Source organism: Bos javanicus, chromosome 14 (assembly GCF_032452875.1).
Source record: "Bos javanicus breed banteng chromosome 14, ARS-OSU_banteng_1.0, whole genome shotgun sequence".
NCBI lineage: Eukaryota > Metazoa > Chordata > Mammalia > Artiodactyla > Bovidae > Bos > Bos javanicus.
The window spans coordinates 1,666,253-1,693,054 of NC_083881.1; the positions used below are offsets into that span (position 1 = coordinate 1,666,253).

Here is a 26,802-nt window from a genome sequence, read left to right on the forward strand (position 1 = left end):
TCCGGCCCCGGGGAGGTGGCTTCCCAGTGTCCAGTGCCAGGCTGATCGCTCATCCTCAGCCTGGAGGGCAGTGCGGGCCCCTGGCCCCGCTGCGAGGCCCAGGGAGGGAGGGCACCCCCCTGCCCGCCGGCCCACCTCTCTCCGTAGGATGCAGTGCACCATCACGATGACGAAGCCCTCCAGCGAGTCGAAGACAGCAAAGAGGATCTGGAAGAGGGCGGACCTGCGGTCGGTGACGGCGAGCACAGCAGACATCCAGGTCAGCGCCAGCAGCGGCAGCACCACGCAGGAGCTCCACAGCGAGGCCCTGCGGACGCGGCGGGCGTCAGGGCTGCCCTGGAACCTGATGCCCGCCGGGCTTGCCCCGGGGACAGGCCGGGTCACCTCCCTTCCTGGGCTCAGGCTTACCTCCCTTCCCGGGCCAGTCCCCGCCGTGCCCTCTCCCCCCACCGGAGAAACCCGCCCCCACCCAGCCCGGCTGCCTCCTCTCCTGGGGAGCCGACTTTGCCAGCAACACCCTCAGCTGGGGGCTCGCGGGGCAGCTGGGGACATGGGACGGGGGTCCCAAGCAGCTGGGTGGCAGTGAGGGCTGGGGGGACGGGTCTCTGGAAGATGCAGGTGCTTGACCGTCCCGGAGGCCCCAGGAGGGAGACACGCACGCTGCAGGGAGGGGTGAGCTGGGGGAGAAGGGGTCTCCTCCCAGGGCCCCTGGCCCCAGCCAGAGGCCCAGGGCCAGGACTGCAGGAGGGCCGCAGGGGAGGGCGTCTGGCCAGGCCTCTGAGCACTGAACAGAGAGACAGGGTTGGGGTCAGTGGGGTCAGGGGTGGGGGGACCAGAGGACCCCTCGGGGAGAAGGAAGGAGCAGACCTACAAGGAAAGAAGACAGACGACAGACAGACAGGGCCATATGGGGAAGGGACAGAACAGACAGACAGGAACAGAAACGACAGGCGCGTCCCCCTCTTGGCGGGCCCTGCTCTGCCCTCCCCAGGGCAGCAGCTACCCTGCTCTGAAGCCTTTGCCCCTTCCTCCAGGAAGTCCTCCAGGAGCACCTCTGAGGCAGGCATCACCCTCTGCACTCCCATACCCTCTGCACCCCCATGGGCTACACGGGAGGCCACTCTGGACTGTCTCCTCGTCCCCACAGTGGGGACACTGTGAGTCAGCAGGCTGTGTGGGGACAGAAAGTGCGCCGGCAGGTCCTGGGTGCAGTGTGAGGACGCCTGCGGGTCCTGGGTGCAGTGTGAGGACGCCTGCGGGTCCTGGGTGCAGTGTGAGGACGCCTGCCTGACGCCCGTCTCGCCACTACTGCCACTCTCGGGGCCGCCAGGCCCAAGGACCGCAGCCAGGGTGGGCTCTGCCCCTGGGCCGGTGACTGCCCGCAGGGGGCTCCAGCGGGACTCTCCCCCCAGGAGCAGGTGGGGCAGGGCCGCGGGTGGCCACGGGGGGAGCTGGTGGGAGAAAGGCTGGGGTCCCCTTAGGTCCCCGAGCCCCAAGCTGGCGGGGCCTCCAGACAGCTCGGTGAGATCCCACCAAGGCTGCGCCACCCCTGCAACGGACCACCCTTGAGGGGCCCAGCCCCGCGGGACAACTGCCCTCATCCACCCGGACAGGGCACGCCGGCCACACCTGCCTCCCCGGGCCTCCACGTCCCCCCACTGCCCTGCCCGGCCGTCTCAAGGGCCCGGGTCCCCACCTCAGGGCCAGCCCCGTGTCTCCTCCCAGGGGATCCCCTAAGGCCACCCTAGGGACGGCCCCCCACCCTGGGGCACATTCCCTGGACACGGCGGGCCTCCAGAGCTAGACTTGGCCTCTCTTGTCGCCTCACAGGCCCCCCAGACCACTGGCGCTGAGAACAAGGGGGCCAGGCGGAAGCCTCCGGGCCGGGCACCTGCACCGCAGGCTGTGTAACCCTCTACGCCTGCCTGCCGTGCCCACATCTGGCCCGGCGCCTCAGAGCCCATGATGCGGCCCCGTCCCGGCCTGGGCCTGTCTAACCCCAGGGTGGGCACGGCCCCGCCGTCTGCCTCCTCTCTTCCACAGCAGGCCCTCTCAAGCTGGACCCCAGGCCCAGCCACCCCTTCATGATCCGAGCAAGAGGGCCCGGGCCTCCCCCATCGAAACGCCTCATCCTGCTTTGAGTCACCGTCTCCCGGGCCCGAGGCCTGGCGCTGACAGCCAGGTGCTGCAGCCGGCTGGCAGATGGCCGGGGCCTGGGGACCCGTAAATTACTCAGATGCCTGCAGTCCATCCTCTGCAGCTTCTGAAGCGTTTCTGCCTCGCAGCCGGCGGAGGGTGGGAGGGGTGTGTGGGGGGTGGGCGTGCAGGTCCAGGTGTGACCGCTGGGCAGGAGGAGGGGCAGGTGCATAGCCGCCCCTGTGGGAAAGTAAGATGCCCCTGGGGAAGGGGTCTGGGCGTGAACGGGGCTGGGCAGGCCCACTGCCACTGACCTCCCGTGCGACCTGCCCAGTACGTCCCCCAGGGCTCCGAGGACAGCCTCTCAGCACAGCCCGAGTCACAGCTGAAGCTGTCTTCCGCCCCACGGGCCTGCCTGCCTGCAGAACAACGGAGGGGCTCAGCTGAGCCCCAGGTGTCCGGGCTGTGGACCCCAGCACGGAGGAGCAGCCCATCCCCCTCCAGAGGATGCTGCGTCTCCACCCCGAGTGTCCAGAGGCCAGGCGGGCTCTCCCCCAGGAGGGTCCCGGGGACCTCTGTCTCTGGGGACCAGATGACCAGACACTCCTGGGTCATCTAATCCCCCAGGCTGCACTGCCCCTGCCCTGCTTGTGGCCCCTGGAGGCGGCCGGGGTCAGCGAACAGGCCAGCTGCCCCAACACACCCGGTTTCCACAGGTGTGGCGGCCTCTCACACACTGCAACTCCCGACCAACAAACAACTCCTCCCACACTCCGCCACACTCACGCGGAGCACGGTGACCCCAGCACGACCACACCCTGACGACGGCCACCAGCAGACCGTGTTCTCAAGGCCAGAGGCCCAGCCCGGCTCCCTGCCCTCGGGCCTGGCTGGTTCCCCGAGGCCCTGGAGGACGGGAAGGGAGAAGACGGGCCGGGCAGGGACCGCGGGACCGCAGCATGAGGAGACTGGGGGGCTGCCGAGGCCCAGAGGGGACAGCAGAGACGACACGAAGGACAGAGAAAGCATAACGTGAACGAGACGTGACCGCGGGGCGCAGAGCCCGCGCGCGGGCGAGCGGTGGCACTGACGTGGCGTGACCGGCGGCTTCAGAGGCGGCGTCAGCCTCAGAGAGGGCTGCACACTTGGCACATTTTGGGGGGCACCTGAGGTGGGGCCCGGGGCAGCTGACTGCGAGTGAAATTAACAGACTGAAACGAGAGCAAAACTGTTCTCACGGAAACAGGCAGGGGGAGCAGGAGGGGTGAAGCCCCAAAACTAATCAGAGGGCGTCCAGCCCAAGCCTCCCCAGGTTGGGGGACGGGGTCCGGGGGGGCGAGGCTCCAGGGCATGGGTGAGGATGGGGGCCAGGGGTCCCTGGGTCTCTTTCCACCCGGGGTCCTGGACCTGCTAGGTGGCAGGGAGAGCCGAGTGTGGGCTTTGAGGCTGGGTGCGGCTGACCGCAAGGCAGGGCCGGCCCGGGCCCATGTACACCCGCATTCAGCACAGCGTGACGCGAGCTGCCCACATTCACACCAAGCAGCGGGGCACCTGGACGAGGCCACGGTCCCTGCCCTCAGGTCCCGCACATCCGGCAGGACCAGGCGCTGCCCCAGCCAGAGACAGAGTGATTCGCTCGATGGTCCTGGGGGGCACCTATGAGCTACCTGGGCAGCGGCCCCCCGGCTGGCACTGAGCAGGCGGGGTGCTGGAGTCAGGCCCACAGGTGAGTCCAGCTGGGCTTTTGAGCCCTGGCACCACTGCACCCGGGGGAGGCCCAACGGGGCAGGTGGCCTGACCTGACTCCAGCCCTGCTCCACCTGCCCCCTGCCCCCTGCGCCACCGCCCAACCTCAGGCTCGGTCTGCGCTGCTGTGAGATGGGAGCAGGACTGCAGACCCTGCCTCACGGAGTCACCGCAGGAGACAAAGAGGACAGCGCCACGGGCGGACGGGCCCAGCCTCGCCGCCGCCCTGGCCCCCAGCCTCGCCGCCGCCCTGGCCCCCAGCCTCGCCGCCGCCCTGGCCCCCAGCCTCGCCGCCGCCCTGGCCCCCAGCCTCGCCGCCGCCCTGGCCCGTGCTACACCGTTCCCGGAGCAAGCGTGGCTGACGCTTCGCAGCCCCCACTTCGCAGACTCAGAGCAGACGCCCAGGCCGGCTGGCTCCCAGCCCCCGCGGGCTCTCCAGGGTCACACGCCTCCCCCAGAGCAGGTTTCTAACCGGGACAGAGCCTGCCAGGGGCTCATGGGGAAGGGCTCCTGAACCTCTGTTCACGGGGAATGCAAGAGCAGGACGAGGCGAGGGAGAGAGACAGAGAGACGCAGACCAGGCAGGACTGACACAGAGTGGGGTGGGGAGGGGCGTGGACCCTCGCACAGACACTGGCCAGGGCAGAGGCGAGGCGAGGAGGGCTCGGCGCTCGGGCGGGACAGGCCCCGTCCGTGACCCCAGGGGGCTCCCGGCCCCTACAGCTGGAGCAGCATCGCCCCAGCCCCACGTGCCTCTGCCCAGGTTGGGCACTGCAGCCCCTGGGCACCGCCTGCCCAAGCGCCGCGGGCCTGTCCCGGCGCCACCCTCTTGGGGCTGGCTCCCCAGGCAGGAGGAGCATCCCGCCTGGCCCTGCACCCTCCCCGTGCTGAAGGCACTGCAAGGATGGGGCGCTGTGCCAGTTCAGGGCCAGCCGACCACAGAGGGGCAGGGAGAGGCTAGGCGCGCCGCCCTCCACCCTGTGGGCCTGGGGTCTTGGGAAGCAGTCAGTTTCATGGCCTCTGAGAACTCGTGAAGCCCCTGCTCTGTCAGGGGCTCCGTGCCTCCATCTCCCGACCCACTTGGTGGGGGCAGGGGCTCCGGGTCATCCCGCCTCGAGGGGGGCGCGGCGCGGCTGCCCAGTCCTACCCTGCCCGCTCCTTCAGCTTCTTGTCCGTGATGCCGTCCTTGGACACGAGCTTGTTGAACACCAGGATCCCGATGACCATGTTCACCTGCAGGACGGGGGGACGTGGGTGTGGGGGGGTGCCCCAGGGGCACTGGGGCCGGCCCCCCAGCCCCGGGCAGCACGGGACGTCGCACGGCCCCCCGCGGGTGAGGAGAGGAGCTCCGGGGAGGATGCAAAGTCCCCCAGGGACGGGGGAGCTACCAGCTCCACCCAAACTCTGGTCCCTTTGCCCTGTCGTCCTCTCCTGGAGCCCCAGTCCCTAGCGGGGGTTCTCCACCCCACATGGTCCTGCCAGACCCCCAAATCTCCCATGTGATGGGTCCCCAGGCCCATTGCCACCCCTCCTTGGATCAACAGCAGTTTTTGAAGCCAGGAGTCCATCTGGGATGGAGTCTAGAGGCCAGGCTGGGGTAGGAGCAAATCAGCCCCTGCCCGGAGCGGTCAAGCACGCAAGTAGGCTGGCTGTAACGCCCCGCGGGGCATCTGTCCTGCGCAGACCACAGAAGGGCCCGCAGGTGACCACCAGTCCAGCTGCTGCCATGCCCAGGCTCACCCTGCGCCCCCATCCTTAGTGTCCTGGCAACTCATGTGCGTCCCACGAACGAGCTCACCCAGCTCGAGCCCGACCTGACGCCGTCTCGGGACAGCCCATCCTGGCTCCGCCTGGGGCCACATTGCTCTCCATACAGGGCAGTCCTTCAGAGACCTTAACTCAGGACCGCCGCCCCACAGGTCTTCTCTGAACCTGCTACCACTGGGCACCTGCCCCGCGAAGTGCTTCTGGGAGCCGAGGCGAGTCTCGTTCTACTGCTCACACTGCCGTCCGCGACAGAGACAGGCTGTCCCCAGCGTCCCCACCGGCCACCAGGCCCTGGTCTCCCCTCTCCCCGGAATGCCCTCCCCTCAGGCTTCCACTCTGCAGAGGCTGCTTGACCCCTAGCCAGGTTTCTGCATCTCAGAGACCCTGGGATTCCAGGGGTCCCTGGACCCGTGACCCTCGGCCCAGAGGTCTGGGAAGGCCGACTCCCTGGGCCCCCTCAGCTCCAAGCGCTCATGGCCGCACACACAGCGGCAGGCCTGTCCCTGCCTCCTGTCCTCTGGCTGACAGCGGCTTTCCTGGGTGACCTCGTTTTCTGCCATGGCTGGGGCGGGGCGGGCAGGACACCAGCGGCCACCACCCTGCCTGCAGCGGCTCTGTGTCCTACTTTACCTGCGTGTGCCCGTGTTACATGTGGAAAAGACCCTCAGGCTGGGAAAGACTGAAGGCAGGAGGAAAAGGGGACGACCAAAGATGAAATGGTTGGGTGGCATCACCAATCAACGGACATGCGTTTGAGCACACTCCAGGAGATGGTGAAGGACAGGGAAGCCTGGCGTGCTGCAGTCCATATAGGGTCACAAAGAGTCGGACACGTGTGAGCAACCAAACAACCAGCCCGTGTTACAGGAGGGGCCCCAGGCAGCAGTGCAGAGCGGGTCAGGACCAGGACCATGCCTGCCCTCCTTGCACAGTGGGAAGGGATGTGGGGGACTCCTGCCTCTGACAACCCCCCTCCCCGGGCCCTTAGGAGGCCCAGCCCACTGACTAGTAGCACTGAAATGTAGAGCACGGGGCCTCCCTCCCTACCAGTCTTCCAGTTTAAAGGAGCAGGCGGGCTGGGGCTGGGGGCAGGGGCCTGGGGGCCGCCCACGGATCCTGCCTACCAACTCCGTCTGCCCTCTGGCTCCCCATCTCCCATCCCTTGCAGGCTCAGCCTCCCCTGGGTGCCTTGGGCCTCACTTTCCTCTCCAAGTCCAGTCTGCGCCCCCAGCCTGGCTCAGGTCTGACAATGAGGCAGTGAGGCACAGCACGGCGAGCAGGACCCTGCAGAGCGATGCCCTTTCCTGGGGGCAGGTGGGAGAGGAGGGCGAGATGGGCTCAGATCTCCAGTCTCTCCCTGCTCACCGGTGACCCAGGGATGGTAACCCTGTGTGCGCGGGGCACTGCCATCCTCACCAAATGGGAGGGGAACCGCAGAAAGGAAGTGCCGGGAGGAGTGGGGGCAAGGGAAGGGGCTTCCTTCCTCCAGTGAATGACCAGTCGAAGGAAAAAACCCCGGTGTGGTGGCATCTCTGCTGGCCTGGCCATCTGTCTGCCCACCATCCCCTCACGGTCACACACCCGCACAGGCCTCCCGACAGGTACACGGCCGCTACACAGCCACCAGGCAAGCTGCACCCAGAGACACAGGAGGCCGCTGGCCCAGCCTCTGCGCCCCAGCTGCTCTGTGGGCCCCGCCGGCCCCTGGTGACGGGGGCGACCCCGATGGGGAAGCAGACGCAACTGGAGGCCCGGCCCGAGGGGAGGCGAGGGGCGGGGGTCCCTACCAGCACGACGGCCGCGGCCGGTCCCACGAAGGCGTACAGCAGTCCCCCCTCCAGGGAGAGCCAGCAGCTGGGGGAGGGAGGCAGGCTGGTTAGTGGCCAGACACGACCCCACCCAGGCACAGGCTGGACCCCACCAGCTTCCCGGCGGGCAGGTGCAAAGCCCAGAAGGAGCAGGAGCAAGCGGGGACACTGCGCAGGATTAATTCTTTGGCTTCGCAACTCGAGGGAGCCCCCAGGCGGCGGACAGGTGAAGTTCACGGGTGGAATCGGTCCAGAGCACAGGGTTCCGGGAGCCCTGACGGTCCCCCTCCCCCGACTCTCCCCCAGGCCTGGGCTCCCCACCTCGCCCCGCAGACCCTCCCCGACCTCACGTGCCGACCCTTTCTCTTGGCATCATGCTATTAGGCTGGGTCCCTGGCCTGGAGTTCTTCCTGCCCGCTCAACCCAAGCAGGCCCGAGGCCTCAGCATCAGGCCTCCTGCTCACGGGAGGACCTGAGCCCTCTTCGCCACCACACTTATCTCCCTAAGTCTCCTGGACACCAGCTGGGGGGCCCCCAGGAGCCCTGAGCCCAGGGAGGGCTGCTCTTCTTCCCCCATGTTCTGTTTCATCTGCCCTGAGCTTCCATGCTATCTGCCAAACACACTCGTCTTCATCCTTCAGAACCCCACTGCGACATCCCACTTCCGCCTGATCTGGCCCCAAGCCGGGTAGACTGGTGTTCCTTCTTCTCAGCTGTGGGGTCAGTGTCCATGTTTCCTTCCCGGTACTCACAGCCCCCACCCCCGCCAGGGTCCCTAGTCAAGTGCAGGGGATGCCTGCCCCAGGGCCTGGTCACGTCCCGGCCCCCTGGGCTCCCCAGGGAGCCGGGCCTGTGCAGCCCCTCCTTCTGCCCGTCGCTGCCCTCTTCCTCCCCACATCCACAGCCACGGCCCCCCAGGCCTCAGTTCTTCGCCCCACACCCTAGGAAGCCACACGGCATCCTGGTTTGGCATTTAAGGCCCCTGGACCTGGGCTGGCTGAGCCTTCAAGGCCTCAGTGACTTCATCCATGAGGCAGCCCCGCCACGTTCCACCCCGCGCCTCCCCGCCCCCGCAACTAGGGGCCATGTGCTGTGCTGAGTCGCTCAGTCATGTCCGACTCGCTGCAAACCATGGACTGTAGTCCACCAGGCTCCCCTGTCCATGAGCTTCTCCAAGAATACTGGAATGGGTTGCCATGCCCTTCTCCAGGAGATCTTCCCAACCCAGGGATCGAACCCAGGTTTCCTGCATTGCAGGCAGATTCTTTACCGTCTGAGCCACCAGGAAAGCTGCAGGGGTCATACAGACTCCTGAAGACCTGGGCCCTTTGTCATGCAGACGGGAATGGAAGCTCTGGGGGGCTAAGCAGCTGAGGACACGGGGGCTCCTACCACCTGGGGCCTGTTTCTCTTGAGCCTGCTGCCCACCATGAGGAGGAGCCGGCAGACAGGGGCCAGAGGGCTACCCCTGGGCCTGGCCTCCAGCTCCCAGGGCCCCCGCTCGCGCCACGCCTTGGCATTCTCAGCTCTGAGACAGGTGCCCAGCCAGCCCTCACCTTCCAGGGTGGTGGGAGGGTCTGGGGGAGCCGCGCGGCCTCCACCACGTCCCACCCCGCCCCAACTCACTAGTTCATGGTGCTGTACCCTCTGGCCTTGGTAAATCCCACGGAAATAGCCACGACCAGCGCAGGGAGCCCTACAAGAGCAGAAAGAGAGGGTGTCGGGCGGACCCGCACCGTCTAAGGCCCAGCTCTGCAGGTGGGCGAGGGGAGGGGATGGGGCGCCTCTGAAGCCCCTGAACAGAAGGTGACAGTGAGCACGTGAGAGAGGGGACACGAGGTGGACCAGGACGAGAACCCACAGAAATGGGCGAGGGCTGCCAGGCCAGCAAGTAAAGCCGGATGCCCAGCCACCTCTGGACTTCAGATAAGGAAGGAAACATTTCCCATTGTAAGTTTATCCCGGACATCGCCTGGGATATACTCATACCACCAGGTTATTTCTCACCTGGCACTCAGACAGAGCCAGGTGACCCCCTGGAGGCGGAGGCTGGAGGGGCCACTGGAGGCGGAGGGTGAGGGGGGACGAGGAGGGGGCCGAGTGGGGCACCCCACTGCCCTGCAGTGCTCACCCCAGCCCAGGCACAGGAAGCGCTTGCGGACGAGGCGGTTCCGCAGGCGGCCAGTCACGGCCATGTAGGACTGCCAGGCCTCGGTCAACACCCAGCAGAAGGAGGACAGGAAGAAGAAGTGCAGGAAGGCGGCCACCAGCGTGCACACGGCCTGCGAGGGCAGGCGGCGGGCAGGCGCTGGCTCACTGGCCCCGTGCCCACGCCGCGACCCGGTCGAGTCCCCAGGCAGGACGCCACCCAGGGTCCACCTGCCCCACTGCTGGAGACAGGCTGTGCGCACTGAGGCCCTGGGGCGTGCTTGCCCGACCCAACTCCCAAGCTACCAGGGACAGACACCCCTCTCCCTGGCTTCCCCGCCCACTTGCAGACACCTCGGAGGCCGCGGGAGCCCACCCAAGAGCCCCGGCCCGAGCCCACCCGCTCATCAGCTGGCGACTCTGAGACCACATCACAAGGCACAGACAGGCTTGGGGGGCCTGGGCCCGACGCTGGGCCAGCGTGCTGGAGCTTGAGTCAGTCATCGCAGAGCACTAGTCCCACTGGAGACTCTAGACACCCAGTCCCCACGCCTGGCCAGGTGACAGCCCCTCCAGGCTGAGCCGTGGGGCTGCCGCAGCCAGAACAGTGAGGGGTCTGCAGGGGTCTGCCCCCGCCTCAAGCGCCCCAGGGCCTGGGGCCCTGCTGCGGAGCCTCCCCATCACCGACGTGACCCGGGGCACAGAGGAGGCCGCTCACCTTGTTGCGGGTCTGGGTCTGCCCGATGAGGATGAGCGCGTTGGAGGAGATGATGGACAGGCAGAAGTTGATGAGGATGACGGAGCGCTCTGAGCGGATGTACCTGTGGGTGAGGGCGGGTGGCGTGCTCCATGCCCAACAGGGCCTCAGCTCCTCAGGAGCTGGGCGCCGCGGCCACTAAGGCCGGGCCGCCTCCTCCCTGCGGGGCCCTGGCCTCCACCGCACCCGCACTGCTCCTCGCGTCACCGACTCGGCAGGGGCCACGGGGTCCTGACCACCCCACACGCGGAAGGAGGTGCTTTGCAAACCACAGCGGCCGCAGGGGAGGGTCTGGGCTGGGGGGCCAAGCAGGCCCACGGTGGGTCAGGGCAGACGTCCGAGGAGGGGCTGCTGGGTCACTGGTGCCTCTGCCCTTGGGCAGGAGGGGGCGGGGGCGGGGCAGGAAGGCACGCCCCCCCACTCCACCCCGTGGCTGCATCGACCCCTCCTCGTGGGCCTCAGCTGCGGTCATGCTGCCCTTGGAGCCCACACACTGGGGATCGGGCTGGACCCAGTGGGTGGGGCAACCTTGGGTTGACCCTTGGTGACCCACAGTCCCAACCCCTGCCCCTCAGGGCCCACTGGAAAGGGAGTCTGCACACACACGCCCCCAGCCCAGGGCTGCTGATGGCTGGACGGGGTCGCCCCCACACTGCCCCACCCCTGGGGACCCAGGGACTAACACCCGTCAGACAGCACCCGGGCGCAGGGGTCCATGGTGGGGAGGCTTTGCAGCCTGGGGCAGAGGGCTGGCAGAGGCTCCCGCTGGACACATCCCCCCAGGCTCAGGGAGTGGCCTGGCACATCCAGGTGACGACAGACCACAGACATGGAAGTCGGGGTCTTGGGGCCCAGCAGTCATGGGACAGGGTGCTCAGCTGGGCGGGTCCCACTCAGAGGGTGGGAGGGAGCAAGGAGCCTCTGTGAGAGGCCTGTGGGCACCTGGCTGGGCAGGAGCAGGAAGGCCCGGCGCCCTGGGCTGCTCCTGCGCCCCCCCGCTGCCCACCAGCATCCAGGGGACTGCAGTCAGGAGGGCTGGGGGTGATGACAGAGGTGATGGATGGTCCCAACTGGGAAGGTGAGAGGGAAGGACGGCTCTGGGCTCCCAGCCCACGGCCGCCCCGATGGGAGAAGGGGTAAGGCAGCCCCAGCCACCCCTTCCTGGGGACCGCCCCTGCACAGAGCGCAGTCATCCTTCCTGGGGACAGTCCGCACCGCTCCACCCCTACCTGCAGGGGGTGCCACCTCCCCGATGGGAGGACGAGTAAGGCAACTGCAGTTACCCCGTCCACACCTCCCGGGGAACCCCCCGTAGTCACCCCTCCCGGGGACCGCCCCCCCCATGGGGTGCAGTCACCCCTCCCGGGGATCCCCCAGTCACCCCTCCCGGGGACCCCCCCGCGGTCACCTCCACACGGAGACGTAGATGATGATCAGCATGAGCAGGGTCAGGGACGACACGCCGCAGCCCACGATGAGCGTCACCGACGGCGTGGCCACCTTCTCCATGCTCTGTGGGTCCCGGGGGGGACAGAGAACAGAGTGAGGGGCGGGCAGGCCTGCGGGGGACGCCAGGGGAGCCTGCCCCCCGCACCTCCGGGAGCCCCGCGTCCAGCAGCCCTCAGCCGCCCTCCCGCAGTGCCCCAGGCGGTCCCTGGGGCGGGGTCTCGTCTCCGGAGGGTCTTTGTGTCGCCCGCTGGTATAATCGTGTGGCAAGCCCAGCCACAGCGCCCGCCCCATTTCAGGAAGGGTCCCCCCGCATCACAGGTGAGTTCACCAAGGCAGCTGTCCCTGACCCTGTGGCTCTGCAGCACCAGCCAAGGGCAGGGACCCGGCTCTGGGGAGCAGCCGTGGCCTCTCAATACCCGCCACAGACCCCAGCCCTCCACCCTGGCCCACCCCGGGGCTCTGCAAACAGCAGCTGCCCTCAGAGGCCCACGCCACCTCCATGTGAGACCGCCCCCACGCTGGGCACCCCGAGTCCGCCCCCAGACTCCAAGCCTGGCCCCGCTGCTCCGTCCGCCCAGACGCGCCTCAGGGCCCTCTGGTCTCGGCTCGTCCCCTCCCAGGGGGCCCAGGGCAGCCCTGAGCTCCGGCCGGGCCATTCCCATGCTTCCGTGTGCAGCCCGTGTGAGCGTGACCCCAAAGCGGGAGGCCCACGGATGCTTGCTGAGGAAAGATCTTGGTTCCTCTACATCCGGAACCCAGAGACAAACTGGGGGCCCTGCAGCCCCTCCCACCCGACTCCCCTCAGAGGAAGGAGGGGTGAGTCCTGGAGCCGGGGGGAGGGGCCAGAGGACAAGGGGAGTCTGGTGGCCCCTCCCGCAGAGCTGACCCCTCTGTGGCCCGGCCCAAGTCTAACCTGGGTGGCACGTTGCTGACCCTGCAAATGCAGAGCGAGCCTCCAGGTCGCCTCCTGAAGACACAGCAGCCCTTCGTGCCCCAAGATGGGACTGTTCACCCTCCTCGGGAGTCCATGGTCTGGGGGCTGCTGCACGGGCACCCCAGGGCCCACCCACTGGGCGCAGCTGCTCCTACCCGCTCCATCCGCGGCCGGACAGCCCTTCCCCCCACCAGGGCTGCTGTCCACGCCCCGAGCCACTGCTGGGGGTGCCTGTCTGTCCCCCGAGCCTGCTGTCCTCACATCCGGGAGCCCCCCTCCGCCAGGCCCAGCACGGACAGGCGGTCAATGTGACTGGCTGCATGAACGGAGCCCGGGCAGGCAGGCTCCTGGAAAATTGAGAAAGTCGTTCAAGGTCAGCCAGGCCATCCGCTGTCCCCGGGGGCTGGCCCGGGTGAGGCTCTGGAACCAGCTCCTGCGTTTCCACACAGGGAGCTGGAGGGCCCTGGGGAAGGGGGACTTTGGGCTCCAGCCAGTGCCCCTGAACTCGCTGGGCAACTTTGGGGCCCTGGTCAGCCACACAAGTCACGGGTGGCCGAACAAGTGGCTCAGGTCCACTCCTAGGCCGCTCTGGCCCCAACCTCCGTGGCCATCTGCCTCCATCTGCCCCCGTCAGGCCTGGCAGCCACACGTCCGCCGGCTGCCCACCTGCCCGCCCGTGCCCTTCTCCTCCTCTCTGCCTGGCTCACCCGTCGCTTCTGACAGCCCTAACTCTGCAGGTTCTCAACAGTGTGGAGAAGGGACAGGTGACAGAGCTGTGGACAGGGGCGTCAGGGATCTCAAGGTCTTGCTGGGAGGGCTGGACCGGAGACCTCAAACATGAGAGATGGGCCTCAGTCCACACGGAGAGCAGGCAGACGCAGGCCAGCCTCCTGCCAGAGACGGGCTCCCTAGCCAAGCTGCATGCCGCCCCAGGGCCTTTGCACAGGCTGGTCCTACCCCAGTGCTCTTTCCCTGCCCTCCACATGGTCAGCTCTTCTCTCAGCTTAGCTGTCATGTCCCCAGTGGCTCAGATGGCAAAGAATCTGCCCGCAGTGCAGGAGACCTGGGTTTCATCCCTGGGTCGGGAAGATCCCCTGGAGAAGGGAATGGCAGCCCACTCCAGCAATCTTGTCTGGAGAATCCCATGGACAGAAGAGCCTGGTGGGCTACAGTCCATGGGGGTGCAAAGAGTAGGACACGACCGAGCGACTAACACTTCCCGCGCTCCTCACAGTGAGGACTGGACAATCACTCTGAACTGGTGTCTCATCTGTCCGCCCACCCTCTTGCCTTGAGCCTCTGCAGGGCCCCGGCCCCTCCCACCCCACACCCAGGCTTTTACTCCTTTGTGGTTCACACGGTTACTGTCAGTTTCTGCCACGCGTCTTCTCCCAAACCATCACACACCTTACGTGCCCTGAACTTCTGTCCTAAGGCCCTGTCCTTAACCTAGCTCCACTCCAGCACCGCACGTGGCTCACAGCCCTCACACAGACGAGCCCTGACTCCAGCACTGACTGATTCCTGCTCCTGGTCACACGCTGAGCCATGATCCTGGCCGCACAGCTCCGGGCGCATCCCAGAAGCGACGCCACCAGCCACTGTGCCCTGCAGACCGTTTAGCACATGCCAGGCTGTGTGGACCCCGCCAGTACCTCGCCAGATTCGGTCCCCACCCAGCCTCGCCCCCTCAGATGTGACTCAGAGCAGTTACTCAACCTTCCCGTGGTCACAGCCTGGCACAGGCCACGGAGCCAGGACTTGACACTCCAGCTGCAGGCAGGGCTGGGGTTGGGGGGATGCCAGGGTCTTGTCTCCCTTTGCTTCCTTCCCCCCAGGATCTAAGCCCTTCCTGGCTCCCGGGGTGTGACTACAGCACCCCTTCTCTTCCGTCCTCTGTGTGGCCCTTGCTCTGGACTCCAGCCCCAAGACCGCTCTGCACCCTAGGAGCACAGCCTCCGCAGGCTCAGACGGACTCCACACCCAGCACACAACCTCCACTCGGTGGGTGCCGGCAGGCAGCACCCACCCCCACGGCCCAGCTCCCCGCTGCCACCACCCCCTGCCGGCTGGGTCGTTCTGCCACGCTGGTGGGACCCCTGTAGGACCCCAACCCTCTCACCTCCTTTCTCACCGCCCAGCTCCACTGACCTCAGCGTGACACTCCTTGCTAGAGCCCCTGCCCCCGTCGGGCAGGCCCTCCAGACCCAGCCCCCTCCCCTGCCTCCTGCTCATCTCTGCCTTTCTCAGCCTCTCAGGGGCCGCCGTCGCTCCCCCCAACCCTGGAGCCACTGTGAACTCCCGTTCACCCCTCAGGGCTCTGCTCCGTGCCTCCTCTCGTGCCCGTGTGCCGAGCCACCCACCCCCGGGAAGGAAGGAGGCTGGTGCAGAGCCTCCAGAGAGGCCCTCTCTCCACCTGAGCTGTCTCTCCAGTAGACGTCGTGCCCCCTGAGGGCCCAGCCCCGGGCACACAGAGGGGTGGGCTGCCCGAAACAGCCTCCCTCTCGCTCTCAGCCCTTCCCCATCAGCACCTCTGGGGCTGCCCTCACTGGGGCCGGAGCCGGCTGGGAAAAGACAGGAGAGTGGCGAAGGTTCTGATGGCAGCTGAGCACGAGGTGGGACGCCCCTCTGAGCCACGCCCAGGCCTTCAGGGCTGCAGCACATGCCCCAGCCCACTACTCTGCCATCTGACAGAGGAGGACCATGAGGCTCACGGAGGCCCGGCAGCCTGCCCTTGGTCCATGGCCGAAGGGTGGCTCTGTGGCTGCTCAGAGCTCCCATACTCCCGGATTCGGCTGCCTCTTCTGGGACGTGGGGACAGGGTGTCCCCACGGGTGTCCCCGCCTATATGCAGACCAGGCCACTGCAAGCCCCTCTGACTGTGGCTGCTTCCCGCCCCCCCCGCCCGACCCCGGACCCAGGCACAGCCTAGACCCCTTCACAGACCACAGCTATGTGCTCGCCTGTGCACACTGGTGCAGGGCCCTGTCCATTCACCCTCGGGAGAGCCAGTGCCAGGCCAGATCTTCCTAGAAAGGCCCCTTGGGCCTCATGCTCATCCCCAAGCTCCACCAGCGTCAGCCACCCACCTGCCCCTCACCTAACACTCTCCCTGCTGGGCGGCCCCGGGCTCGGCAGGAGACCACCCTTTCAGGATGCGGGGGCCTGCCTGCTGCAGGCCTGGCCCAGGAAGGTCCCTGTCAACCGGCACAGCCCTCACAGTCACCCTGAGCAGCAGAGGCCACTTCCGTTTTCCAGGGGAGGAAACCAAGGCTCAGAGGGACCAAGGGCCAGTCTGTGGTCGCCAAATGTGAGGGACAGCCCCGTGTTTCAAGACTAGAGCAGCACTGACCTCCTGCGGGCCTCACCTCAGACTTGGAGAGGGCATCTGGGCACCGCACCCTGCTCCAGAGCCCCCCAGCACCTCCCGCCCCGCAAAGAAGAGCAGCTCCCAAGGCAGCCCTGCTCCACCTGCTCAAGCTGCAAGGGGACCCAGGGAACCCCAGCACAGTGGGCTGCTTCCCTGTGCAGAAAGTCACCTCTTCCAGGAAGCCCCCAGCAAGGCCCCGGCTGCTGTCCTCAGGGCCAAGCCCCTAGAAACAGCAACACCTACAGTTACGTCACGGGGACAGCCTGAGGGGGATGGCACTCCGGGATCTGGGCCAAGAGCACAGATCCGGGTCCAGCAGCGTAGCCCCAAGATCCTGAGCAGACCTGCCCCCGCCGTGACCTCCCTGCCGGTAGATGGAGGAGTTAGAGGCAATGATCTCCAAGGTCCCACCCAGCTCCTACCCTCTAGGGGGTCCTGGCTGACATTGCCCGCCCTCCCCACGTCCCCGAGGACAAAGGAGGGGGCAGACTGCTCTCAGAGAGGCCTGGAGCCATCCTCCACATGGAAACTAGGGTTCTGTGACGGGGGAGCAGTGCCACCCCCATCTGATGAGGGCCAGCTACCCCGAACACCCCCAAATCCGTGTCCCCCTCCCTGTCTGTCCTCCACATCTGCTGCCTTGGGCACCCTCCCACGCCAGGCCTGGGGGCTCAACAAGCAAAGACCCTACCCCCTATGCAGGGGCTTAGTGGGCCCTACCCCCTATCTGGGTACCCCGCTTTCCTGGGTCCAGAGACTGAAACTCGGCCTTGGGCAAGAGCGCCCCCCAGCCCCGGTTGGCTGGGCCCAGCACCCAGGGCCCCAGCCAGAGAGCTGGCCCCAGATGCCGTCGCCATAGAAACTGGCAGCCCCCACAAGGATCATGGGAACAAAAAGGAGGCCCCTGAGACGATGGGGCCTTCCGAGGGAGGGCTGCGGGCCTGGGCCAAGCCCAGCACCCTCTCCAGCCAGGACCCCTACCTGGGGACGAAGGCGCCTCCGAAGACCAGGGTCCATTTGGGGTGGGTGGGGAACCCCCCCAAGGAGGGTGGCAGCTCCTCCCCCTCCTTCTACAGGGCAGGCCAAGACCCTGCCATCCGCTGGGGGACGGACCCTCACCAAGTGACAGCATCGACCCGGCTGGCTCTGCCAGGCCATGCCTTCCTGCAACCCCAGCGCCTGGCGGGGGCTGCCCATCTCCTCTGAGCACCGGCTCCCTCCAGGGTCCTAGGCCCCCAAGGAGAGTGCGGAAGACTCACCCGTCAGTCCCTCCCAGGGGCCCCAGCCTGGCTCCTTCAGGGCCAGTCCCCAACTCCACACCGCCACCCACTCGGCTCCCACCCGCCCTCTCCAGAGGCCCAAGCCTCTTTGGCCGGGCCACGGGGGGCATCGGTGTGCAGCCGCCCCTCCCCGCGCCGGCCCTGGCGGCGACCGTCCTCCCCGGAAGCCCCCTCCCCGCGCGCCCCCGCCCGCCCGCCAAGCGCCCGGCCGGGGTCTCACCGCGTCGGCGCTGAGCTGGGCTAAGATGGCGAAGGTGGAGAGCCGGTCACAGAGGCAGCGCGTCCGGAGGGCGTCGAGGGGCACCGTGCGGCAGCCGCGCCACGACCAGGGCCCGAGCTGCGGGGGGGCGGGGGAGGAGGGTCTGGGGGCGGGACACACGGGGGGAGGGGAGACAGGGGCGGCGTGAGCGGCGGCCGGCCGCGCCCCGGCCCCGCGTCCCCGGCCCGCGCCCGCACCTGCGCCCGCCGCCGCGCGCGCCCCGCCGGCCCCCGGAGCCCCGTGCCCCATGGCCGCCGCCGCCGCCGCCGCCGCCGAGCCACGGGAGAGCGACTCGCGGGAGCGCGGGCCGGCGGGGCCGGCGGGGCGCCGAGCCCTGGCCCTGCGCCCGGAGAGCGCCCCGCCCCAGCGCCGGGCAGGGAGGGGCGCGTGGGCGCACGTGGAGCGGGGCGCCAGCCGGGGGCCGCGGCGGCCTGCGGTGCGCGCGCGGGCCGGGCGGGGTGAGGGGCGCCCTGCGCTGCCCGCCCCCGGGCCTCGTGTCGCGCTGGTGACCTTGGGGCCGCCCTGCCCCCACAGCCACCTCCCGGGGCCGGGCCGCGTCGGCCAGAACGTGCCCCCTGGCGTCTGAACCAAGGCCCTCCTGCTGTCTGCCGCTCGGGGTGGCGCGGGTTCCCTTGAAACGAGCACTTGCTAGGGCCTCAGTGCGCCGGACTGAGCTACTCTGCAAACCAGTCGCTGTTGATCCAAGTTCCCCATCCCCAGGCCGGCCCACTTGTCCGGCAGCATCCAGCCAGGCACGCAGGCAGAAGGTGCCCATCAAGTGTCCGTCCCAGGGCCCTGGACCTGCAGGCTAGGGGGCTCCAGGCTGCCTGAAGAGCCGAGACTGAAACGGTGGTTCAGGAGCCACAGCTGGGAGGGGACTCCTGCCCCTAGGGCCGAAAAAGCCCCTCTCCTCCTGCTCACAACTCAGACCCGGAGTCTTCCCCGGGGGAAAATTCCAGGTCTCTGTGGCCAGGGTCTACCCACGGCCAGCCCTAGATCCCTCGGCCCCAGCCCAAGCAGTTGGGAATTGCAAGGAGCCTTCAAAGGCCTCAGTCTGCCTCTCCCATCCCAGCCCTTCTGTATGGGGTGAGTGACTCCACCCTGCACTCCTCCAGGGGAGCCACGACCCACCCCTCACCCCGACACCGAGAGGGCCTCTGCTCGACACCTGGATACAAGCCACCACCCTGGGCTACCTCCTGGCTGCGTCACCTGGGAAATCAGGTACCAGCCCGAGCTTCGGTTTGTGGGGAGGGGGCAGTCCAGAGGATGACGCGGGGCACCCAGCCAGCTGCCCTTCTCCCCAACACCCACATGGACGCTCAGGAAAGCAGAGGGGCTCGGCCACAGGCATCCCGGAACCCAGAGCAGCTTGTGCTGAATTTGAGATGTTACACAATCTCTTTTCTGAGCGTCAGGCCCCAGGGGAGGAGGGACACGCTCTGGACCTGCTGGAGGCCCTGGAATCTGCTGTTCTCTCTTCACTTCCCCCACGGGTAGGGACCTGCCCCCATTTTACAGAGGAGGAGAACTGAGGCAGCCCAAGATGACAGCTAGGCAGAGGCCAGGCCTTAGCTCCGAGGGGTGCATCAGGGCTCTGTGGCCCCAGAAGATGCCTCCCACCCACACTGTCTGTTCATCTCTGAAATGCAGGGAGGGGAAGGGACATCTCTGTCTTGGGCACTGGGGCCCGAGCCCTGGGGGCCAGAGTTTGGGGGATCCAAAGCTCTTTCATCTTAGGGGCCCTCCATAAGGAAAGCCACGGGAGGGTCCTGGGGGCTTCTGCCTCTTCGGCTCCCGACCACGCCTCTGCCTGAGCCCACCTGCCTTGGCCCACCTGAACCCCACTAGTGTCTGCTGAGCCGGGTGGAAGTCAAAACCTATTAGGCCTCACTAGAGATCCTTCTCCCCTTCCTTCTCTGGAAAAGAAGATCTCGATAGCCACAGGGCCAGAAAGAAGACCTGGGTGATGGAGGATGGGGAAAGGGAGCATGGGGTCCTGGAGAGTGGGCCTCCTGGGAGGTCCAGCCTGGTCCTCCCACCCCCTCGGTGAGGGGCATCGAGGCCTCACTCAGCTGCCCCGGGCCCATCACACCCCGTCTCCCTCATCCCCCAGCATCACACAGGACAAAGGTACAGAGTACTGAGCCCCAGCTGCCCCCGGTCCCTCTCACCCATGGGGCACCCTGTCCTCACACTTGGGGTGGCGCATGCAAGCCCCGGACCAGACGCCAAAGGGCCAAGACAGTGGAGGCCAGAAGTCCTGAGACCCCGGGGGCTCGGGAGAGGTGGCCTCCCGGGGCCGTTTCAGCCGGGAGACAGCACCTCCATCTCTCACACTTGTCCACAACGTCAGCCACGTGCCTGCTCCTAAGAGCTGGAGTCTGTGGCCAGCCGGGCCATTCCGGGTTCAAATCTCAGCTCTAATCTCCACCGCCCAGGCATGGACGCTGTCTCGGCCCTTCTCTGAGTGGAGGCGGGGACCCTGACCCCAGCTTTTCCGCCCGCTGAAGGCTGTTGGGAGGGTCAGGAGAGGACAGCACCCCAGGCCTGGGGCGAGGGGAGCTGGGCCGGCGGGGGCCAGCAGCCTGGCAGGTTCCCAGGCAGCGCTGGCGGGTCTGCTGGGCGCCAGGCTGACAGCTGCCGGCCACCTCCTGGGAGAAGGCCAGCCCCGGTTGGTGGCTGGCCCCACAGGGTTCCTGCCATGGGCACTAATTAGCTTATCAGCCTCCCAGAGGAGGGGAAGGCGAGGGGCACTGCCCGCTGCCGATGGGCTCAGCCTCAGACCACGGAGGACACGAGGAGGCATCCACCCTGGTCCAGAGAGCTGGCCACTGGGGTGGGCAGCCCGGGAGGCGGGCAGCTGCTCAGCTTGCCCAGACCCCGCAGGACTGCGGGCAGGCTCCCTGGTGCCTCCCCACAGCGGGGCCCCCCGGGCTCCAGCGGGCCGGGGGGAACGTGCCTGGGCTCCTGACACACGACACAGGGATGGGGACCCGCTCCTTGCCCCTGCCCCACCTCAACATCCGTAGCTTTATGTGCATTTTGTCATGTAATCTGCAGTGATCCCCAGCTCAGCTGTGTAGATACAGAGATCGCAGCTCAGAGAAGTGGGGTGATTGCCTGAAGCCACGCAACATGACGACAGAAGGGCCCAGATTACAGTTTTCTCTGTCTGATCAGCCCATGCCCCCGACAAGGCCTACAGCATCTGAACCGCTGGGCTCTGAGAGGTCAGTCTGAAAGGGGCCCTCAAGGATGGTGTACGGCCCCTCCCCAGGCCCTTAGCTGAGCTCTCTGGTCTGGGCCAGGCACAGCGGAGGACCCGCTGGAGCAGGACGGGTGGGCAGAGGTCCCTGATGGGAGGATCCTCGCCAGCATCCCAGGCACACCCACCCTGACATGGGAAAGCGCAGGCACACTCAGCCCTCCTCCTTCAAAAAACCTCTCAGACATCCTCAGACACCGACGACCTCTGACAGAAATCCCTCCTGTTGCTGTGACACCATTACCATCTCTGCAACACAGGCGGCTCATTCCCTGCACGCCCTCTCCCCGACCACTCCGCGCACCGGAGACCACTGGCCGCCTCTTCACTGAGCTTCAGAAACGGGAATATCTGGGTCACAGAGCCAGGCCCCCCTTCCTGGGCCCAGGCCTGGGGAATCTGGGTCGAGGACACCTGCTCCACCCCAGCCCCCAGGTCCAGAGCCAGAGAAGGAGCTGGAGCCGCGGCCCCTCCCTGCCTGAGTGGAGGCGAGGGTGCAGGGGGCGCTGGGCCCTCAGAGCAGAGCTCCCAGAGAGAGGCTGTCTCTGCCCCGTGAGACCAGGGCCTCCAGGACACGACCACGCCTGCCCCATTGGACCGCAGCCCCTAGGCCAGAGCTGTGCCCCCGCATGTGCTCTCGGAAAGGTCCAGTGCTGCCCACCCCCTGTAGGCCACCAGTTCCTCACCGCGGGCTCCTCCCACCCTGCTCCTGCCAGACCCCGTGTCACCAAACCCAAAGGACAAGCCCATTTACTTCAGACAGAGCCAGCAACCTCTAAACACAGCCTCCGCCGTGCGTCCTGACCCTGCGCTGAGACCTGAGTTTCCCCTAGCTACCCCAGCCCCCGGCGCCTTGGGGTCAGTCCTGAATATACCCTGCCTCTTCCCCCCACCCCCGTGCCAGCCTCACCCGCCAATCTCGCTCCCTGGGCAGCTGGCCTCCCGTTCCCGCCTCCCCACCCACTCCCACCCACCCCAAGTGGTCCTTGAGAATGTGTCCCCCAGTGGCTATCTGCGGCCTGCATGCCCGTCAGCTGGGCCTGGCCTGGCCAGCTCATCCCCCACACCCATAGCCACGGGCTGTGCCCCGGCTCTCACAGCAAGGCCATCCTGACCCGCGACCTCTGCCTGCAGCTGGAGGGTCCTCCTGCCCTGTGATGGCCTGATGCTCACGCTTACGTCCTGCTCTGAGAGGGCGAGAGGGGGGCCCGGCTGGTGCTCCCCACTGCCTACACCCTGCTGGGAACGGAGCACCCGGCCTGGACTTGCTGTGGGTGGGCAAGCGAGGCCCTGCTGCCTGGCGGTGACCCCCAGGCCCCCGCCCCTGAGGCTTACACCTGCAGACCCAGGGGTGTCTGGCCTGCCTTGCAGATGCGAGAGTCACTGCTGCTCCCCACCCTGCGGCCACCGCCTGGGGGGACCCCCCTCACCACCAGCTTCCGCCCTGCCCTCCACCGCCTGTCTCCCGCCATCATTTGAAATGTGCCAGGACACGCTGTCCTCTGCTCAAGACCTCCCGCAGCTCCCTCCTCACTCAGGGGCCCACAGCCCCGGGGACTGCCCCCCTCCCCAGCACTCCCCTCCAGCCACACTCAGACGGTGAACCGCAGCGCCCTGCAACCCTGCCTGGCACAGCCACCTCACTCAGCACCCGGGCAGGAGCCGCACCTTATCCTGGTGCCCAGGTCGGGTGGCTCAGAGAAGGCAGCCTGGGGAGTTGGCTGGGCCCCACCCAGCTCAGGAAGCCCGCCAGGGACCTCCCCCGGGGCCCAGGGTAGATGAGAGGAGGCTCAGCCTGTGGGAACTCCCGGCCGGCTCCCTGCGGGGAGTGGGGGGAGCACCGGGGGCCAAGGTCTGCTCCCCTCCTGGGCAAATTCCCTCCAGGCCACTCAGAGCTGCGGCCCCCTCTGTGAAGTGGCACCAGCCCCCCGGTGATGTCCAGGGACCACAGGCACACAGTGCCCAGCCTGGGGCCCCGCATGCTTATGGCACATCAGGGACGGCCATGGAGAGCCCGGCCTGCCCACGGAGCCAGGGCCTTCACTGCGCTCAGGATGCCTCCCACCGGCCCGCAGAGCAGGCGCTATTATGGGACTGTGCCTCGGGGTCCCCTGGGGTTTGATGGGCTAATTCACACTGGAGTGTGAGTGACTCATAGGTGTCCTCCCACACAGCAGAAAGAAGCCAGAGTGGGCACAGATCACCCCGGTGAGGGAACAGGGAGTGGGCACGGTGTCTCTGCAGGCAGGGGCTCCCTCAGCCTGGCCTTTGTGCTCCCCAGACCACCCATTCCAGGCGCAACCCCCGCGGGATTGTGTACGGGACACATCCAGAGTGCCTACCTCCCACCTCCCGCTATTGACTGTTGACCCCTATTGACCACTGATCCACAGATCAAGGCTTCTGCTGAGCCGCCTCGTCCAGGGAGCCTGCTGGGATACGCAGTGAGTTCCTAAGCGTTGCACCTGGCTCCTGCACCAGGTGCTACCCTGCTGCTGCCCTGGTGCTGCTTTTCTGGGTCCTACCTCAGCCAGCGGCTGGAGCTCATAGTGACCGCCAGGCCCTCCCCACCCCCAGCCTGGCAGCCCCGCTTGCAAGTGCCAGCCCAGAGGAGCCACCGGCGACTCAACATAGGCACCCCTCCTGCCCCCAGGTCTGGGTCCTGGCCAGTCCCTCTGACCACACACTCGTCTGTCCCCTGGCTGACTCAGCCTCATCTTTCGGGGCTCCCCCGAGGCACTGCCGTCTCCAGGAGGCCTCCTCAAGCTCAAGTTCCGTGCCCAGCCCCCATCTCCCCGTTTGGCTGCTGAGAACCCACAGGGCAGTTCCATCCCCTCTTGGTTCAGGGTCTGGGGACCCCGGGGGATGGATCCGTGTCAGGGCAGAGCGTACCCATCCAGCCTGCACCCCTGCTCACGGGCTGCTCTCGCAGCGCTGACAGCATCTCGGGCTCCCTCAGCATTCATCAGGCAGCGACCGGGGCCTCTGGGGCATCTCACATTCCCCACAAAGCTGCGATGATCATCTCCTGGCTCTCAGCTGGCGCCGCTCCCTCTGAGTCGGGGCCCCAGGCCGCAGGCCTGCCCTAGGCTGGGAAACTGGCCGTCCTCAGGACCTGGTGGTTCTTCACTGACTGACCCACCCTCCTGGGCAAGGCCACCAGGGCCCCAGGTGAGTCTGGGGCCCGGAACTCCCCAGCTCTGCCAGGAAGTCCTCTGGCCTGAGAAGGCTGGGGTCCTGCCAGCCTCAGCCCACCTGCTGACCCTTGCCAGCTCAGCGTCCATGAAGCCTACCTGAGCCTCTGCCGCCCACTCAGACCTCCGCCTGCTGCACCGCAGGCCTAGCTCTGTCCAGCCTGTCAGCTCCCCTCGCCAGCCAAGGGGCCGTGCCTTCACGCCTCACTCTCACGCTCCAGGCTGGCTGGTCACTCACTTTCAGGACGGGAGTCCCTCGCCGGCCTGCTCAGGCCCTGTGCTGGGCATGGGCACCTCCACGGCCACTTCCTCAGCTCCAGGAGATACCAGAGCTCACAGCCTCAGCCAGCCCAGCTCCTCCAGGACACCCTCTCCTCGGCCCGTGCACCCAGGCCTTTCATCTCCCCGGGCTGGTGTCTGACCCTGTGTGCTGCAGTCGGCCTCAAAAACTGTGCCATGGGCAAGTCCTAGTTCCTGGGAGGGGCTTCAGATCTCCCAAAGAGCTGAGACCACCACCACCACCATAACCGTCACCACGACCTCCACCCCTTCGGCTCCCACTGAAGCCGCCACCACCAGCAGTAACGTCACCACCATCATCATCGGCAACAGTCGTTACCTCCGCCACTGTCACCACCGCCACCACCACCACCACCACCAACACCAGCGTTCCATTGTTAACAGCGCCACCAGCACCAGGAATGGCACGAGCGTATCACCGTACCACATCACTGGAGCATCTTCACCACGACATCATCGCCATCTATCGTTCAGTCGCTCAGTCGTGTCCGACTCTTTGAGACCCCATGGACTGCAGCACTCCAGGCTTCTCTGACCTTCACTATGTCCCGGAGCTTGCTCAAACTCATGTCCATTGAGTCAGTGGTGCCATCCAACCACCTCATCCTCTGCCGTTCCCTTCTCCTCCCGCCTTCGATCTTTCTCAGCGTCAGGGTCTTTTCCAGTGAGTCAGCTCTTCAAATTAATGTTCAGGACTGATTTCCTTTAGGAACGACTGGTTTGATCTCCTTGCAGTCCAAGGGACTCTCAAGAGTCTTCTCCAGCACCACAGTTTGAAAGCGTCAATTCCTTGGCGCTCAGCCTTCTTTATGGTCCAACTCTCACACCCATACGTGACTACTGGAAAACCATGGCTTTGGCTGTGGACCTTTGTCGGCAAAATGACGTCTCTGCTTTTTGTGCTGTCTAGGTTTGTCATAGCTTTCCTTCCAAGGGACAAGTGTCTTTTAATTTCGTGGCTGCAATCACCGTCTGCACTGATTTTGGAGCCCAAGAAAATGAAATCTGACACTGTTTCCCCATCTGTGTGTCATGAAGTGACAGGACCAGATGCCATGATCTTAGTTTTTTGAATGTTGAGTTTAAAACCACCTTTTTCACTGTCCTCTTTCATCTTCATCAAGAGACTCTTGAGTTCCTCTTCACTTGCTACCATTAGAGTGGCATCATTTGCATATCTGAGGTTGTTGCTATACCTCCCAGCAATCTTGATTCCAGCTTGTGATTCATCCAGCCTGGCATTTCTCATGATGTTTCCTGCATGTAAGTTAAATAATCAGAGTGAGAGTATACAGTCTTGACATACTCCTTTCCCAATTTTGAACCAGCCCATGTTGCATGTCCAGTTCTAACTGTTGCTTCTTGACCTGCATACAGGTTTCTCAGGAGGCAGGTAAGGTGGTCTGTATTCCCATCTCTTTAAGAACTTTCCATAGTTTGTTGTGATCTACCCAGTCAAAGGCTTTAGTGTAGTTAACGAAGCAGAAGTAGATTTTTTTTTTGAATTCCCTTGCTTTTTCTATGATTCAGTGTATGTTGGCAATTTGATCTCTGGTTCCTCTGCCTTTTCTAAATTCGGTTTATATATCTGGAAGTTCTCGGTCCATGTACTATTGACACCTAACTTGAAGGATTTTGAGCATGATCTTGCTGACATGTGAAATGAGTGCAGTTGTATAGGGTAATTTGAGCATTCTTTGGCATTGCCTTTATTAGGGATTGGAATGAAAACTGACCTTTTCCAGTCGTGTGGCCACTGCTGAGTTTTCCAAATTTGCTGGCATATTGGGTGCAGCACTTTCACAGCATCATCTTTTAAGATTTGAAATAGCTCGGCAGGAATTCCATCATCTCCACTAGCTTTGTTTGTACGATGCTTCCTACGGCCCACTTGACTTTGCACTCCAGATGTCTGGCTCTAGGTGAGTGACCACACCATCGCAGTTAACTGGGTCATTACAAGCATCACCGTTGCCACCACCAATACTGTCCTCAACACACCTGCCGTTTCCACTGCATCAGCACAGCAGCAGTGCCGTCAGCACCAACACCACCGTGCAGCCAGCAGCGTCCTCGTGACCACCACCTTCACCGTCACCCCCACCGCCGACAGCGTCACCGTTACCACCACTAGCAGCGGCCCTCGCTGCCGCGTGGTCATCACCACTGCCCATCACGCCATCAGCAGCAACAGCGCCGTCGCACCGACATCACCACCACCGCCACCACCACCGACGACACATCGTTGCCAAAGCTGTCACTCTTACCACAGCCACCTGATCACCGAGCTCACCAGCGTCACCTCCGCTGTCAGCAGTGCCCCTGTGACTGCCATCGCTGCTGAGCCAGCACTGTGTCTGTGGACTGACACTAGCTGGGAACCCCC

General features: G+C 65.9%; 1 protein-coding gene across 5 annotated transcripts in view; it reads right to left on the reverse strand.

The window, feature by feature from the left end:
* The window catches only part of ADGRB1 (adhesion G protein-coupled receptor B1), a 77,893-nt gene that overhangs the window by 9,608 nt on the left and 41,483 nt on the right, over window positions 1-26,802 (reverse strand). For 3 of the 5 annotated variants that reach the window (XM_061438416.1, XM_061438419.1, XM_061438418.1), the window contains exons 18-25: window positions 17,616-17,757; window positions 11,771-11,874; window positions 10,324-10,426; window positions 9,589-9,739; window positions 9,084-9,153; window positions 7,437-7,503; window positions 5,030-5,115; window positions 136-307 (exon numbers count right to left, since the gene is read on the reverse strand). In XM_061438416.1, the coding sequence (XP_061294400.1) occupies window positions 136-307; window positions 5,030-5,115; window positions 7,437-7,503; window positions 9,084-9,153; window positions 9,589-9,739; window positions 10,324-10,426; window positions 11,771-11,874; window positions 17,616-17,757 (895 nt within the window). The remainder of the gene's footprint in view (window positions 1-135; window positions 308-5,029; window positions 5,116-7,436; window positions 7,504-9,083; window positions 9,154-9,588; window positions 9,740-10,323; window positions 10,427-11,770; window positions 11,875-17,615; window positions 17,758-26,802) is intronic. The other 2 variants (XM_061438421.1, XM_061438420.1) reach the window with 1 other exon arrangement.